Raw genomic sequence first — 13,578 nt, forward strand, 5'->3', positions numbered from 1 at the left:
TGTCCAAGGCTCTGCCAGCCTCACTCCAAACAGGTGTCAGGAGAGGTCATGGGTCGCCCGATTCGGGGTGAGGATGACACCTCCCACGTCTGCATGAGCCGAGCCAGGGAGGGGTTGCCCTCTGCGTACCCATCCCCTCCCTGGTAAGGTGTTTGTCCCCGGGGGGCTGAGCCTGGTATTAGGCCCGGCACCCATCCCGGCTGAGGCCAGTGGAGGGCCATGCTTGGGGCTCGAGCAGAGCCAGGCAGTGTGCCTGGGCCCTTCAGGAGCCTGGGCTGGCCTTCCTGGATGTGTAGAGGGTGGACGGGACCTCCTCCCCGGGCTTGGGGCAAAGGCTGCACCCATTCTCTGCCCATGTCTGCCACTCCACCCTGGGCAGGCCACCTCTCCTGGAAGGGTCATGAGAGGTGTTAGTCTGCATCCCATAGATGACCCAGCCCAGACATACCCAGCCGGAGGACGAGCCCCTTGCCCTCCCCATGGCCGGGGGTCCCACCCAAGCAAACAGGCCATGGCCAAGAAGTTGAAACACTTTATTTGGCTTATAAAATTCCATGTTCTGAAAGCGAGCTTCGAGCAGGGCTGAAGGCGCAGGACGCTGTTTCTGGGGTGGGGGCTCAGCTCAGAGGAGCACCTCTGGAACTGCTGGTCACCCCCTGGGCTGAGAGCAGACAGGCGGCCTGGTGGCTGCGGAAGCCTGGGGGCCCCACCACCAGCAGTGCCTGACCCGCAGCGGCTGCAGTCCTCGGAGGGCGAGGCGTCCTCATTCCGAGAGCCGCCGGCCACTCCTCCGGACCTGGTTGTCCTGCCACATGCGGTAGTTGAGCGTGGCCGCAAAGGCCAGCCAGGCCAGGTACGGGTACAGCAGGCAGGCAGCCGGCGGGCTCACCTGGTGCCAGGCCATGGCCGTGGCTGCTGCCATGCCGCCAGTCAGCAGGAGATCCACCAAGGCCTGCAGAGATGAGGACGGGGAGGCCTGAGGCACCACGACCCACGGGGTGGTGTGCCCCAGCTGCCCAATTACCACAGCAGCAGAGGGCACTCTCCAGCCGCCTCTCAGTGACCTGGCCAAGCCCTGCTCCCGTTCTCTGCCTCAGTTTCTTCATCTGTAAGATGGGAACCATCACCCTTGCCTGACTCTGCCACATGGAGGGGTGCACAGCGTCAGCTATAAGGTGGGTTTTCCTGCACCCAAGGCCCCTGAATCCATGGAGCTTCAGAGCCCCACAAGGCTTCCTTCGTGGAGGAAAAGCAGCTGAGGGGCACTGGTCTGCTAAGAGCTGTGTTCTCTCTTTTTGGCCACACCCTGTGGTATGTGGGATCTTAGTTCGCATGTGGGATCTTAGTTCACCAACCAGGGATCGAACTCAAACCCCCTGCATTGGAAGTGTGACATCCTAACCACTGCACTGCCAGGGAAATCCTAAAATATATTTATTTGGCTGCATTTGGCTTAGTTGCAGCAGGCGGGATTAGGTTCCCTGACCGGGGATCGAACCCGGGGCCCCCTGCATTGGGAGCGCGGAATCTTGCCACTGCACCACCAGGGAAGTACCCGCACCACCCCCCCCCCCCGCCCCCGCTAAGAGCTTCTGAATGGACCAGGAGCCATGTGCCTCCCCTGCTCCCCACCTTTAGATCCTGGCCCTGGGGGGCTGGGATGTGGTACCTCATGTCCCCCCCAGGGAGGGGCCATCTCCAGGGACCAGGGAGACAAGCCAAGGCCACACTTACCCAGCCCATTTGTCGAGTGCCGAAGAAGAGGGGAGGCCATGCCCAGTTCAGAGCCAGCTGCCCAGCGTAGAGGCCCAGGGGAACCACCGCCTCCTTCGAGAAGCCCCCCAGCTCTTTCCAGATCATGTAGGAACCATACCTGAAACAGAGGCTACCGATCAGGGCACCAACAGAGAAGAGGCCAGGGGCCTCCCTGCAAGGCAGGAAGCCACACTCACCTCTGAGACCACAGAGTGATGACTCAGGCATGCCCTGCCTCTGACTGCTATGTGACCTCAAGGAACTTCCTTAACCTCTCTGGGCCTTTGTCTCATGGGGTCGCTGCAGAGATTCTAGTTAATATGTTGGCTGTGCTAAGGGCAGTACCCAGCTGCCCTTAGGACAGGTACTCAATAAATAATTGAGTAGGACACTCAATAAATAATTGACATCATCAGTGTTGTCAAGAGTGAAGCATGTACAGAAGGCATGCAAATGAATGTGCCTTAGGGGATTTGGGACTGGGCCTTAGGAGATAAGGATGAGTTTGCCAGGGTTAGGCCACAAAAATATGTAAAGGTTTAGGCCCATATACAGGCTTCCCTGGTGGCTCAGACAGTAAAGAATCTGCCTGCAAAGCAGGGCACCCGGGTTCAACCCCTGGGCTTGGAAGATCCCGTGGAGAAGGGAAAGAAAGAAAGTGAAAGCTTAGTCGTGTCCGACTCTTTGCGACTCCATGGACTGTAACCTACCAGGCTCCTCTGTCCATGGGATTTTCCGGGCAAGAATACTGGAGTGCGTTGCCATTTCCTTCTCCAGGAGATCTTCCCCATCCAGGGATCGAACCCAGGTCTCCCGCATTGTAGACAGACGCTTTACTGTCTGAGCCACCAGGGAAGGCTGTCCATTCCAGTATTCTTGCCTGGAGAACTCCCATGGACAGAGGATCCTGGTGGGCTACAGTCCATGGGGTCGCAAAGAGTCAGACACGACTGAGTGACTAACACTTCCAGGGGCATATGTGAGACCCTGAGTCAGCCTGTGTTACTGTCAACTGTCCCTCAAGGTCTGAGGGGGGTACTGGGGAGGTAAAGCAGAAGAGAACCCGGTCCTGGGGCTCCTAGGACCACAAGGGCAGTGATACCACCACTGACGACAATAGCTACTGCCCTCCCTCACAGCTCAGCTGGTAAAGAATGCGCCTGCGGTGCAGAGGACCCTGGTTTGATTCCTGGGTCGGGAAGATCCGCTGGAGAAGGGATAGGCTACCCACTCCAGGATTCTTGGGCTTCCCTTGTGGCTCAGCTGGTAAAGAATCAGCCCGCAATGCGGGAGGCCTAGGTTCGATTCCTGGGTTGGGAAGATTACCCTGGAGAAGGGAAAGGCTAACCGTTCCAGTATTCTGGCCTGGAGAATTCCATGGACCGCATAGTCCATGGGGTTGCAAAGAGTTGGACACGACTGAGTGACTTTCACTTCACTTCTTCCACGTTTACACATGCAGGCACCTTTCTGCAAGCATTAGCTCACTCATCCTCATGATTACATCATGAGGTGGGCAGGACTGTCACCCCATCTTAGAGGTGTGGAAACTGAGGCACGGGGGAGAAGTGCTCAGAGCTCTTGGCAGGCTGTCGGGAGGTGAGTCTGCATTTGAATCCAGCTAGTCTGAGGCCAGAGGCTGAGCTCTCTACTCTGAGAGGTTTGCCGGGTTCCACAAATAGGTGATGCCAGACTGACGCTCTATCGGAATCTCGATGGGGAGGGGAGGCCTGGAGGCTGGAGCACGTGGAGGCAGCGACTGGTGCCTCTGGACTAGGACGGTGAGGAGAAGGCGGGACACAGGAAGAGCAGGCCGACGGGGCAGGGCCAGGGGCTGGAAGAGGGTGCGGCCCGGCTGACACTCAGGACTGTCTTACTCCCATCAGGAGCCTGGGGCATCGGCCCGGTCTCCACTCTCTGCCCCCTACAGTCCCACTGGGCTGGCATGGAACCTGCCTGTTGGGAACATTGCAGAGGACGGTGGGAAGCGGACCAGTCTCCTGGGTGCAAATCCCACTGCAGCCAGCAGAGTGCGCACTCCCTCACCCAGTCCTGCATTTCCTTGGGCACCTCCCAGGTCCGTCCAGGAAGGCCTGTAGGGCCCTGTGTCCTCGGGAGGTCTCTTGTCAAACGAGGGGTCGTGAACCTTAACAAAGGCAAAGCCTGACCCCAGGCGGACGCCCAACAAATGGCTGCTATGACCGCTGTTGCTGTCACTGTATTGGTCTTGGAAGCATTCGCCTGCCCACGTCTGAACTGTACACGCGGGGCCGGCCTCTCCCTGCAGTTGTAAAAACAGCCAGAGTGCCAGTATGAGGTTGCCACCCCTTCCAGGAGGCCTCAGAGGAAAGCGTTCGGTTGTGCAACCAACAGGCCTCACAGCTTTCTCCACCTTCACTTGCCAAACAGGGCCGGGAAACGGTACCCACTTCCCCACAGGCACCTGGAGAGTTCACCTCTGGAGGAGACGCTCAGGCCGCGGGCCTGGGCCTCCCCTGCCCCACCTACCCAGCAGGTGGACAGGCCCAGTGCCACGCCAGCGCCCACTCCCACCTACCCCATGGCCGAGTAGAGTGTGCCCCAGATGGGAGCCAGAATCCAGCGGGGCGGGTGCCACGGGGGCTTCTGCAGGCTGGCGTACCAGCGGAAACCCTCTCCGCGGGTGTACTGGGCACCCAGGAAGCCCCCCAGACTGGGCAACAGCGTGAAGCCCACGGCAGGCACCCAGGGTGGGGCCATTGCGGCTGCAGCTGCGGTTCCGGAAAGTTCTGAAAGAGAAGACAGGGCGGGGTGAGAGATGGGCAGGCTCCAGAGTGGGGGGTGGGGCCTCCCCGGCATTTCCTAAGGACCTCCTGTGAGCAGACCTGCAGTGGGTCTGTTACCGGCCCCTCATCCCACATGGATTGAACAAGCAATTGATGGAACAGGCAGGAGGTGCAGAAAAGATGTGTGAGGCTGGGGGGTGGGGGGTGCTGAGTTCACCCTACAGCCAGCGGGCCCAAGAGCTCCAGGGAACACACTTCCACCCAAACTCCTGCCCCCACCCACAAGACTGCTCTGATGGGCAGGAGCCCCCTGGGTGCCCCTGCCCCTGTCGGCTCCACGTCGGTCCCTGCTCCAGCTGCCAAACTCTTCTGCTCGCTTACCCTCACCCTTGACCTCGTGTCTCCTGGTAAATGACCCCTCCTCTCTGCCACCTAATTCAAGGCCAGTTTGGGTAGCCTCCATCAAGAAGGTCACCCAGCCCTTCCTCCCCAGGTCGAGTGCTGGTCTGGGCTCTCCGAGGCTGCGTCAGTCTACCCCTGCGCCCAGAGCTCCAGGACTTTCCATTCAGTTACTGTCATTCATAAGACAACTGGTATCAGACAGCTTGGCTCGAGCACCCACTCCCCACCAACGTACTGTGTAAAGTCAAAGTCACTCAGTCGTGTCCGACTTCTCTTTGCGACCCCACGGACTATACAGTCCATGAAATTCTCCAGGCCAGAATACTGGAGTGGGTAGCCTTTCCCTTCTCCAGGGGATCTTTCCCACCCAGTGACCTCCGGCAAATGATGGGACATCAACATCCTGACCTGGGTCCAGCCCAGTGTGGGTATCTCTGTGGACAGGTGTTGCAGCATCAGCCCACAGGTCTGCCCTGAAGTTGCCTCCCCTTCCCTGTGTTCAGAGAGGGAAAGCAGCCTGCCTGGGGTCACACAGCACTCTGGGGCTCTGCCCAGCTCGAAAACCTTACAGTTGTGGGTGAGAAGGGACAGAGTTTAAGGCTGATGAAGGCCCCTCAGCAGCCCTGAGAGGCCAGCAGGGCTCAGGCAGGAGTGCCGATACCACCACCCCAGGGCTGGAGTCCCCCGGGCAGGGGCCGAGGGGACTCAGTTTTCGGACTTGGCCTGTCGGCCCACACCCTGTTGCCCAGCAGCCCCCAGGTCTGCACTGAGGACCTACCCGTGCCCAGAGAGCTGAGCTCACTGGGGCCGAGAGTCCAGCCGGCTGGATGCTGGGGGCCAGTGCTGCCTGGACCTGCCATGGGACCCCCAAACCTGTCAGCACCCCTGACTGGGCCTCAGTTTCCTCATCACAAAATGAAGGGACTGAGCTCCCGCTCACACACCCTGTTGGAGGGCCCGGGCCGTGTGTAGGAGATAAGAGGCCCCAGAGCAGGACTCAGTTCAGCACACTTGCTGGGTGGGGGCTGGGCACCACGGTGGGTGGAAGAGAATGGGCCCAGACCTCAGAGCGGGCACCCCAACATGGGGTCAGAGAGAAGAGGGTGCAGGAAGGACAGGCAGCACTTTGTCCCAGGACACGGGAGGGAAGAGGGGCCGGAAGGCACCTGGCATGCGGGCCAGCAGATGCAGAGACGAGGCTGTGCCCACCCGCAGGCAGCGGGGAGCCCTTGGGGCGCCGGGTGAAGGAGGAAGGCTGACGGGGGCAGCAGGGCAGCTGCTGGCCTGGAGATGCAGAAGCGCCCGAGACGCAGAAGCAAGCTCATTGCCCAGGACGGGACTGCAAGGGACGGGCCAACCCCCAAGTCCAGCTGGGTGGACTCTTTAATAACGTGACAACTGTCCTTAACATTCAGTGCAGAAAACAGAATATAAAGTAGACGACAGAATCATCCCGATTTTAGCAAAAAATAGATAACGTGGATACGCATTTTAAAGACGGACCTCCCTGGCAGTCCAGTGCTTAAGACTCTGCCTTCCGATGCAAGGGGTGCAAGTTCAGCTTGCTGCAGGCTGTGGCCAACAAAACTTTTTTTTAATGTAACAAGCACGTGAAGACGTTAGCAGCCGTCATCCCCCTAAAGCGAACACCTCCTGGGAACCACTGTGAGCCCGGCCTGAGCACCGTCCTTTCTGACCCTGCGAGGGGCTCACACCATCTTACCCGACCTGTGCGCGGACCCAAGGTGCCGAGGGCGGGGGCAGGGCCCCTCCACAAGCAGGTAGCTCGGGAGGCTACGGCCCACACTCACCAGCAGGACTTAAGATGCTCTGTTATCATGTTGCAAACTGTCTATAACGAGCACACTTTTAAACAGTCGGCCACATGCCACAACTAAAGATCCCACGTGCTGCGACTAAGACCCGGCGCAGCCAAATAAATAAAGAAATATTAGAAAAAAAATAAAAGGAACCGTCAGAGGGTGTTAGGCATCCGGCAGACTCCGGCTCTGCCATCCAGTGAGTGAGTGCTCCGTCCCCGGGCCTCAGTTTTCTCACCTGTGGAATGGGGCCAGTGAGCCCACCACCCCCCCACCCCCACCGCGATCGCTGCACAGGTGAACCGTGAGGATAAACTGCCCAGGGCTGGCTCCCGACAGGTAAACCAGCCTGTGTTCCTCCCTCACCCCTTCCCACCCAGCCCTCTGGTTTCCAGGGGGCACGGAACTGTTCCTGGGGTGGGGGGTGAGGATCTGATCTCACTACAGCACAAGGCCCACCTCTGCCAGGTCTAGGAGAGCACTGGCCTGGTGCCGGTACCAGGGGGACGCAGAGCCCGGGGACCCGGCCACCCCGTGTCGCTTCAGGGGAGCCCGGGCCACCTTAGCCGCTTTCTCGTCTACAGCACCGGGCACAACCCTGCTCGGCCTGTGTAATAGATGTGTTGAAACCACAGTCGAGTGGCAGCCTTTGGGCAACCATGATGAGCTGCGTTCAGGGCCTGAGGGCTCCCCTAGACCGTGACGTGGGCTAGGCAGGTGGGAGGGCTTCATCCCGCACTGACTCTCACACACAGACAGGGACACCGAGGCCCAGAGGTCCAGGGGCAGGCCGGGGGTCAGACCCTGAGCCGGGCCAGAGCTCAGGCCTCCTCAGGATGATCGTATGAGCCTTCACCCAGGACAGTCCCAATTTATGCCCACTTTGTCCCAAATGAATGCCCCCCCAGGAGTGTCCCTTTTACAGATGACCAAGGTTAATGCCACCAGTATAAGACACGTGTACCGGTTCAGGGAGGTGGACACACTCAACGTGGTATTCTTGCCACAAATGCAAACTCTGGTCCAGTCCTGAGAAACTGTCACAGTCCTGGCTGGAGGAACATTTGACCACATACCTGCCCTGCCCTCTAGCACTCTTGAAAAGGGCCAGGTCACGGAAGGCAAGGAAAGAAGACAGAAGGATGCATCACTGACTAAAGACAAGTAATAGCTAAACAGAAGGTGGATCCCGGCAGACGGTGTCCTGGGCCAACGGATGGTGTTAGCAGGGTTAGCAACAGGGTGTGAATTTCCTGGTCCCGGAGGGGAAGCTGGGTGAAGGGTGTGTGGCAACTTTGTACTACCTCTGTGACTTTGCCCTAAGTCTAAAATTAGTCCAAAATAAACATTTTTAAAAAGAGTATCCTGCTTTGGACACAAATTTGCATCCCCTCCTACTTGTTTCTCCCTGCATTCATCACAGCATCAGTCCCTAACCTCCACCCCTGGCCCCGGACGCCCCACCTGCCACCAAGGCCCCTCAGAGGCTCCTGACCATTTGGTTTTTATTTCCTGTTGCTTGTGATTCACTGAAATGAAAGGCATACACATGAAGAAACCATTTTAAAGTGCACAGTTCAGGGGCAATTTCATACATTTCCAATGTTGTGCAACCGTCTATATTAAGCTCCAAAACATCTCCATCACCCCCCAAAGGCCCCAGCACCCATGAGCAGTCCCTCCCTGATCCTCCTGCCCCCAGCCCCTGGCAACCAGCAGGCTGCTTCCTGCGTCTACAGATTTGCCTTTTCCGACATCGCAATTAGGTGGAACCACGCACTTTGTGGACTGTGGGGTCTGGCTTCTCCCACCAAGCGTGTTTTTGAGGTTTATGAACATCATGGCCTGTGTCCATACTTCTCCCCAAGGTGTCATGGGCAGGTATCACCTGGTCACAGCTCCCAGCCGGTGCCCAGGCTCCCAGCCGGTGCCCAGCGTGCCAGCTGACGGGGCTGGAGAGCCCATCACCCTGGCCCCTTGCTGGGCAGAACAAGCAAAGGCCCGGGAAGGGGTGCTGGCTCTCCCAAGGCCGCGGTGACAGAGCACAGCTTGAACCCCACACTTCTGCCCACCCGTCCAGGCTGCTGTGTTCATCTATGCACCACTGGACCAAGGGGATTAACGGGTCTGCCCAGCCCCGGGGTCGAAAATAGGTAGCTCAGATGCCCATGTGGAGACAGTCCAGACAGGGAGCTTCCTGAGGCCTCATGGGGATGGCCAGGCTCTTGAATCACCCAATTAGGGGACCCACCAGGCTGAGTCATGCTGGGCTGGGCAGGACTGGGCGGGGCAGCTGGCCCAGGCAGGCCTGAGAGGGACCCACTCTGGGATGGGCTTGTTCTTCAGTTGCTCAGTCCTGTCCGACTCTCTGCGACCCCATGGTCTGCAGCACGCCAGGCCTCCCTGTCCTTCACCAACACCTGGAGTTTGCTCAAACTCATGTCCATTGAGTCAGTGATGCCATTCAGCCATCTCGTCCTCTGTCGCCCCCTTCTCCTCCTGCCCTGAATCTTTCCCAGCCTCAGGGTCTTTTCCAGTGAGTTAGCTCTTCACATCAGGTGGCCCAAGTATTAGGATTAGAGACCACCAGTGGTCAGGAAGGGGCTCAGGCAGAGGGGCAAAGCCACCCACCTGTCCTTTATTTGCTTCCATCAGACGGTGACTCAGAGCCCAAACTTTGGCTCCGTCTCCAACTTTCTTGGTGAACTCAGGCCAAAGCTCCACTTTGGGCCTCAGTTTCCCCTGACATCAGGTGGGTACCACCTGCCCTGCCTGCTTCATGGGGTCATGAGGAGACTCAAGCGAGGGCCAGACAAGCGAGGGGATGGGAGGGTCAGAGTTGGGGGCCACGCATCCCTCCAGGAGAAGACCCAGTCTCATGGTGCAGACCCAAGGCTGAGAAAATGTCAGCTGGTCAGTCACCCAACACTCAGGGTGAAAATGCTTCTGAAAGGTCTCATCCTTGAGGCCTGAGGCCACTGAAACCTCGATCAAGAAGGGCAAAGCAGAGCACCCAAGCCCTGGGGTCAGGAGAAGGCACTTGGCCTCTGGGAGTGAGCAGGGTGGGGAGGAGCTTGGCGGAGGCCCAGGCTGGGCTCACACTGGGTCAGCATCACTCCACCCAGCTTCACAGCAGCCACCAGCGAGGGGCCAGCCATCTCTCAACTGAGTCCCACACCGTCTCGGCCTCCAAGGCGCACACCATTCTCCAGGTGAGGAAACCAAAGCACAAGGCGTCACTGAAGCTTCCAGATCTGGGTGATCCTGAAGCCCACAGCACCCCTCCAGGCCCTGATCGGGGAGCCTGCTGGCCTTAGCTCTGGGTCATATGGCCAGTCACAACGAGGGCTGGGTCACCTCCCCTCCGCCAGCCTCCTCCAGCCTGACAAGGCCTGCCCCAGAAGCCTGCCAGGTCCAGGGCTGTGGGGTGAGCCCTCAAGCTCCTCCCACCCCACCTCAGCCACTCCACCCTCTGCCTGCACTCCAGAAGATTCTGTCAGGGCCAACAGCCTCACTGCCTCCAGCCTCAGGGCCAGTGTCCCATCCCCGAGAGGCATCAGGTCCTGACTGGGCTCGCGGGCAGCAGTTTCAGGATGAGTCCTCCCAGGCCCCCTGGGGCAAGACCCGGGGTCTCTGGTCCCAGTGATGCTTCACTCCTGGGCTCTGTGTCCCTGTCTGCGAAGTGGGGGTCGAGCCAATGGGCCTCTGGAGGAGCCCTCTGCCCTCTGAGGCCAGAGACAGAGGGGGACGGAAAGCGCTGCCCCGAAACGGGCAGAGTTCTGCCGTTTCTGGGCTCCTCATCCCCGGGCTGTACCCTCCCGAGCTTATCTTTCCTGCAAGCCACCGCTGGTGGAACTGATGGTCCCAGGGACTTGTTTTAAGACTCTCCTCCTCTTTTTTTTTTTAATGACTCACAACTAATCCTCCTCATGATAAGCTCTGTTCATCTTTTTCATTATGAAAATATCCAGTGTAACAGACCACACAGTTCTAGAAGATTCTGCCTCCGGCTGGAAACCCGGCCGATGTGGGGTGGGGGCGGCGGGGGCTGGGGGTGACAAGAGGGAATCTGCTTTAGGGAGAATGACTGATTTTTTAAGACAGAGTGCAGACACACATGTTGCCGGCACAATAAAAATAAGTCACAGGAAATGCACATGAGAGACAGATTCAAAAATGAAATCGGGAAAAGTCAAAAGTGTAGGCAGCAGAAAGTAGGCTCTCCTCCGGCAGTGCCCCCCACCCTCCCCTCCCCAGCGACCCACCATCAGTGGTTTCTGGTTTCTGCCAGATCCAGCCAGATACCACTCGGTCATGGGCGGAGGGGCAGGCACGTGTGTGTACATGCACACACACACAGACACTCTGCAGGCAGAGAAAGTGGCCTCTGGGCTTACACCGTGGAGGCGGCAGGCCTCTGCCATCGGACCACGAGAGCATCTGAATCCCGGCCGCCCTGCTCTGAGCCCCTGGGCCGGGTCCTGGGTGAGCGAGTCAGGCCCTCCTCTGTTCAAAGCCCCCCTTGGGCACCTAGGATTCCCACTGAGCCCCCTTCTGGGGGTGCTGAGCACCTGTCTCCCTGCTCTCCGAAGAGACTGGCAGCCTCCCCTCCCTTCCTCCCCAGCACCTTTCCCAACCCAGAGCTACCAGGCAGGAGCGACCCTGCCTCCTGCTGCCCTGTGTGGGGTCCCCACACCTCACAGAGACACGGGGGCCCGTGGCCCTGTGCCAGGCACCTTGGGCCATGCTCCTCGTCCGCAGCCTCCTCCCTGGACATGACCCGTTCGGAACAGCCTCAACCCCATATCCTCAGGGAAGGCTAGAGTCCTGGTCCTCCTGCCGTTCACTCCGTTGCATGTGGCCAGTACCAGGGACCATCATATTTCATTAGGCCAGCAGAGAGACTCCCAACCCAGGCCAGGCCACGGGGCCTTTGCCAGGCTGCTCCGGCGCTCAGCACTGTGTCCATAGCTGGAACCCCCACTGTAAGCAGACAGGGCAGAACAATCCCCAAGGAAGAACCAGGCATGGCTCTCTTGACACAAGAGAAACCATTTTAGGACTGACCTGTTTCATGATGTAAGCCTGGCCAGGGTTCTTTGCCCTTGAACAGATCCCCAGTAATAATCTTAAGGGAATGAATGAACGAACAGGCAAGAGAAGTAACAACCACAAAGATAATAAGTCAGTTGTGAAGACTCCCAGTTGTTTCCGTGGTGAAAGTTGGCCTGAAACATGTTTTTTTTTTTAGCTGTTTCGCAGAATTTCATCCCCACCCTCTCAATCCCCACTCCCAGCCAACAGATCGACTGGAACCTAAGGAACAAGAAGTTGACCTTTGCTAATCCCTTGTGATTTCAATCAACAGAAGCTTGGACGTTGCTGAGCTTTGTCCCAATTGTATGAATTCTATGAATTCTCCTCCACTCAAGCCCCTTTATGAATATGCACGGATGCTTAGCTGCCTGCAGTACAGGAGACCTGGGTTTGATCCCTGGGTCAGGAAGATCTCCTGGAGAAGGGAATGGCTACTCATTCCAGTATTCTTGCCTGGAGGATTCCAGGGACAGAGGAGCCTGGCGGGCTACAGTCCATGGGGTGGCAAAGAGTCGGACGTGACTTGAGTGACTAACACACACAGTTTTGCTGTGGGAGGAGATGCTGCTTCGGGAAAGCTGCAAGACGCTTTCCTCAGTTGTTGCAAGTAAGAAATCCTTCCTTCTCCCCATCTTTGGCTTGGTTGTGCCTTTTGGCTGGCCACCCACCAAGAGGCAAACCCAGTCATCAGGGAACACCACGACCCCTGCCACCAGGGCTCCCAGCTCCCACCTCTTTTTCAGGAGAGGCAGCTCACAGCTGGGGGGTCCTGCCCACACCAGGGGCGCAGGCTACAGTCCACGGGGATCTAGGGACCCGGTTCTAAGGCTCTGCGGGGCCTTCTCTGGCTTTGAGCAAATGACTTCCCCTTTTCAGCCTGGGTTTCCTCCTGTAGAAGTGGGGTGTCTCAAGTGGATCAGAAGCACGAGGTCTCCCTGGCATTTTGTGATCTCAAGGACCTGGCTCTGCCACTCCCACCCTCTGCCGGACTCGGAGGCTCAGCTAGGGAATGGGCGGGAAGCAGGGGTGCCTGGCCCCGGCGGGGTGCAGCAGGGCGGGGCTGCCCAAGGTCCGCCTCCCGCGCCCCGCATCTCGCCAGGATCCCGAAGCGCAGGAACGCGAGCGCCGAGGCCAGGACTGGGGTCCCTGCCGCCCCGGCCGCCCCTCCGGCCGATACGGGTCAGAGTGCTGCCCCGTGGCCTCCCACCGCTGCGGGCGATGTCGGGGGTCGCTCCCCGCGGGGGCCCCCTTCCCGCCACCCCCTCGTCGCCCCGTCCCCACTCACCAGCGACGACGAGGACTCGGCTCCAGGAAGGGCACTGCGCGGCGGGAGGTGGCAGCCCTTCCCGGGGCCCGCCCTGCCCCGCCCTCCCGGCCCCGCCCGGCTTGGCTGGAAGCCCGGGCCGCGCCGCCCACAGCCCAGCGGGTCCGGGCGCTCCCGCCTCCGGCCGCTGCCTCCCCCGGGCGCGGGCACGAGCGGGTCTCCCGGCCGCTGCTCCTTCCCCCGATGGCCACCGCACCGCGCCGCGTCGCGCCGACTCAGCCGGCGCTGCAGGCAGGTCCCTTCTCCTCTTGAGCCTCATTTTTCCCGTCTGTAAAATGGGGCGATAGAGGCAAGAGGGGAACTGCAGTCGCCTGATGGCAGAACCTTAAACAGCCTCCTACACAGCCGCCCTGGGCCCCCATCTCCGGAGGAGCACCCAGTTCCTTTAGCTATCACCCCAGGACAGGAGCCAGAG

At 59.2% G+C, this 13,578-nt stretch overlaps 1 protein-coding gene across 1 annotated transcript; it reads right to left on the reverse strand.

Annotated features, from left to right (window-relative positions):
* Positions 1 to 516: 516 nt before the first annotated feature.
* Positions 517 to 13,200, reverse strand: TSPO (translocator protein). The gene is made up of 4 exons (XM_027540573.1): positions 13,125 to 13,200; positions 4,313 to 4,523; positions 1,735 to 1,873; positions 517 to 952 (listed from the first exon to the last, which is right to left on the reverse strand). Exons 2-4 carry the CDS (start codon positions 4,492 to 4,494, stop codon positions 764 to 766), a joined length of 510 nt encoding a protein of 169 aa, XP_027396374.1. The 5' UTR covers positions 4,495 to 4,523; positions 13,125 to 13,200; the 3' UTR covers positions 517 to 763.
* Between the last annotated feature and the right edge of the window lie 378 nt (positions 13,201 to 13,578).

The sequence above is a fragment of the Bos indicus x Bos taurus genome, chromosome 5, assembly GCF_003369695.1.
Source record: "Bos indicus x Bos taurus breed Angus x Brahman F1 hybrid chromosome 5, Bos_hybrid_MaternalHap_v2.0, whole genome shotgun sequence".
NCBI classification, from domain to species: domain Eukaryota; kingdom Metazoa; phylum Chordata; class Mammalia; order Artiodactyla; family Bovidae; genus Bos; species Bos indicus x Bos taurus.